At 45.1% G+C, this 2,187-nt stretch overlaps 1 protein-coding gene across 1 annotated transcript; it reads right to left on the bottom strand.

Moving 5' to 3' along the window:
• Window positions 1-128: 128 nt before the first annotated feature.
• Window positions 129-1,994, bottom strand: LOC116548343 (methylosome protein 50-like; the record flags this gene model as incomplete). The annotated part of the gene is made up of 4 exons (XM_032273852.1): window positions 129-668; window positions 1,203-1,274; window positions 1,739-1,793; window positions 1,924-1,994. Coding segments are annotated over 4 exons (335 nt in total), but the record flags the coding sequence as incomplete, so codon positions are not given.
• Window positions 1,995-2,187: the final 193 nt, after the last annotated feature.

Below are 2,187 nucleotides of genomic sequence, written 5' to 3' on the forward strand. Positions count from 1 at the left end.
CCTAATTTCTCATTCATTGTCTTTACTAATACATTTTTTTACAAAGCTTTTTAGGTTTTATAAGTCCGCACACTTCTGTCGCATCCATAATCTACCACTAATCTAAAATTTGTTAAATTGCATCATGAGACCAGCCCTCCCTCCCTCCTGCCCCTTGATTATTCCTGGGCTGGCCTTCTAATAACGCTTCAGCTTGTTTTCTGTCATATTTATCTTTCTCTCTACTTTACAGCTCATGCTGCGCAGGTCACCTGTGTTGCTGCTTCTCTCCACAAGGATTCTGTGTTTCTTTCATGCAGTGAGGTGAGAGAAACCTCCTTCTTCCCTAAACACACTCCAGCCCTCCATAGGCCACAGTCTCTAGTGTGGAGATTTTCTGGCCTGCAGCTGCTCCTTCACACTTAAGAGCCCTTTGAAGACCTTTGATGTTCCCAAACCTCAGCTAGAACATTGTCTGCTTTAAAGAACTACTTAATCAGCTAATGCTTTGAAAATATACCCACACCCCCTCACTGTTCCCATTCATACCCATCAGGCCCCTGATAACAAAGACCAGTACCTGTGTGGTGAGAACACCAGCCCAGTGACACACTGGGAGTGTACAGCTGAGCTCAGGACACAGCTTGTACTCTTGGTGTCGACAAGGGAGACCATCCCATTTTCATCCCCTGTAGAAGAGAAGGAACATGTCATAGTGGTTAAGAGCATGGACTTGGTGCCAAAGTCAGTTTTCTGTTTTGGTGCATCAGTTTTCTCTTTTGCAAAGTAGGAATAAGAAGTCACTGGACAATTGTGAAAATTAAATTAATGAATGAAGGAGTTACTATTTTAACCACAAACTATGTCACCATATGCTCAGCCTCATCACAATAGCCCTACACCTACCCACAGTCGAACAGAAATCCCTATATAGCAACCCACTTGCTTTGTGGCTCACTGACTTCTAGCCATGCCCAGAATACAGCAGCTGGATCAATCAATCAAAAATCAAATCCACTGGGGAAAAAAAAATGTTCTCCAAAGCTACAGTAAGACTACATTAGCATCACTCCCACCTCCCCACCCTTAATTCATAATTCATCTAGTGTTCATGAGGGCTGATAAGACTCAGCACCAAGAGCCTTGTGCATTGCGGAGTCAGCTCTTTTTCTCTCCTCCTTCCCTTTCCCAGAGTCAATATGAAGTCTGACATGCTGCCTTACCAAAGACAAAGACTTCACTTTGCTGAGGATGCCAAGCCAGTGAGGTAGGAAGGGAGCCAGAGGCACTGCAGCCTGCAAAAAGAGGGTCTGTACTAAAACTCGGAGCCCAGAAGAAGCAGTTTCTCAAGTGACATCACTCTAAATCCTGGGAGCACCTTTATTGGATTTCCCAAACCCTGCTGAGGCAACAGTGTCTCATCCTTCAGCCTCATAACCATTTATCCACCAGCCTCCTGCCCTTTCTGGACATGAGTCACAGGCCAGTTTCAAACACAAATCACGAAGATAACAATTCTGGCCCCTTTGTCCTCCCATCTAATAAAGTAAATAACCCACCCAGGAACTGGTCCTTCCTCTTGGTATTCACTGCACAGAATGGGGTTAGCAGAGCCTCAGTGGAAAAGAAGGAGATTATGTCACTCATGTCACAGTAACTAGATCAGGCATCGGGCAAATTTGCTTTGACACTGGCCAAAGAAAGTCTCTTCTATTGGGGTTCCAAGTTCTATTCTCCCACCAATGAATCTCAGACTCACCAATCTGTGATGCTGGCTTGGGACAGCGGGTATCCCAAAGTAAAATTCTATTGTCCTATAGGGAGGCGGAACAGAAAAAGGACTTCACAATCCAAAGGGGCAGATGTAGGCCAGAAAATCTCCACACTAGAGACTGTGGCCTGCGGAGGGCTGGAGTGTGTTTAGGGAAGAAGGAGCTCTCTCACCTCACTGCATGAAAGAAACACAGAATCCTTGTGGGGAGAAGCAGCAACACAGGTGACCTGCGCAGCATGAGCTGTAAGGTAGAGAGAAAGATAAATATGACAGAAAACAAGCTGAAGCGTTACAAGAAGGCCAGTCCCGGAATAATCAAGGGGCAGGAGGGAGGGAGGGCTGGTCTCATGATGCAATTTAACAAACTTTGTGGTAGATTATGGATTCAACAGAAGCTAAGAGGAGAAGTGTACAGACTTATAAAACCTAAAAAG

The sequence above is a fragment of the Sapajus apella genome, unplaced genomic scaffold, assembly GCF_009761245.1.
Source record: "Sapajus apella isolate SASKATOON/1434 unplaced genomic scaffold, GSC_monkey_1.0 scaffold10194, whole genome shotgun sequence".
In the NCBI taxonomy this organism is placed as follows: Eukaryota; Metazoa; Chordata; class Mammalia; order Primates; family Cebidae; genus Sapajus; species Sapajus apella.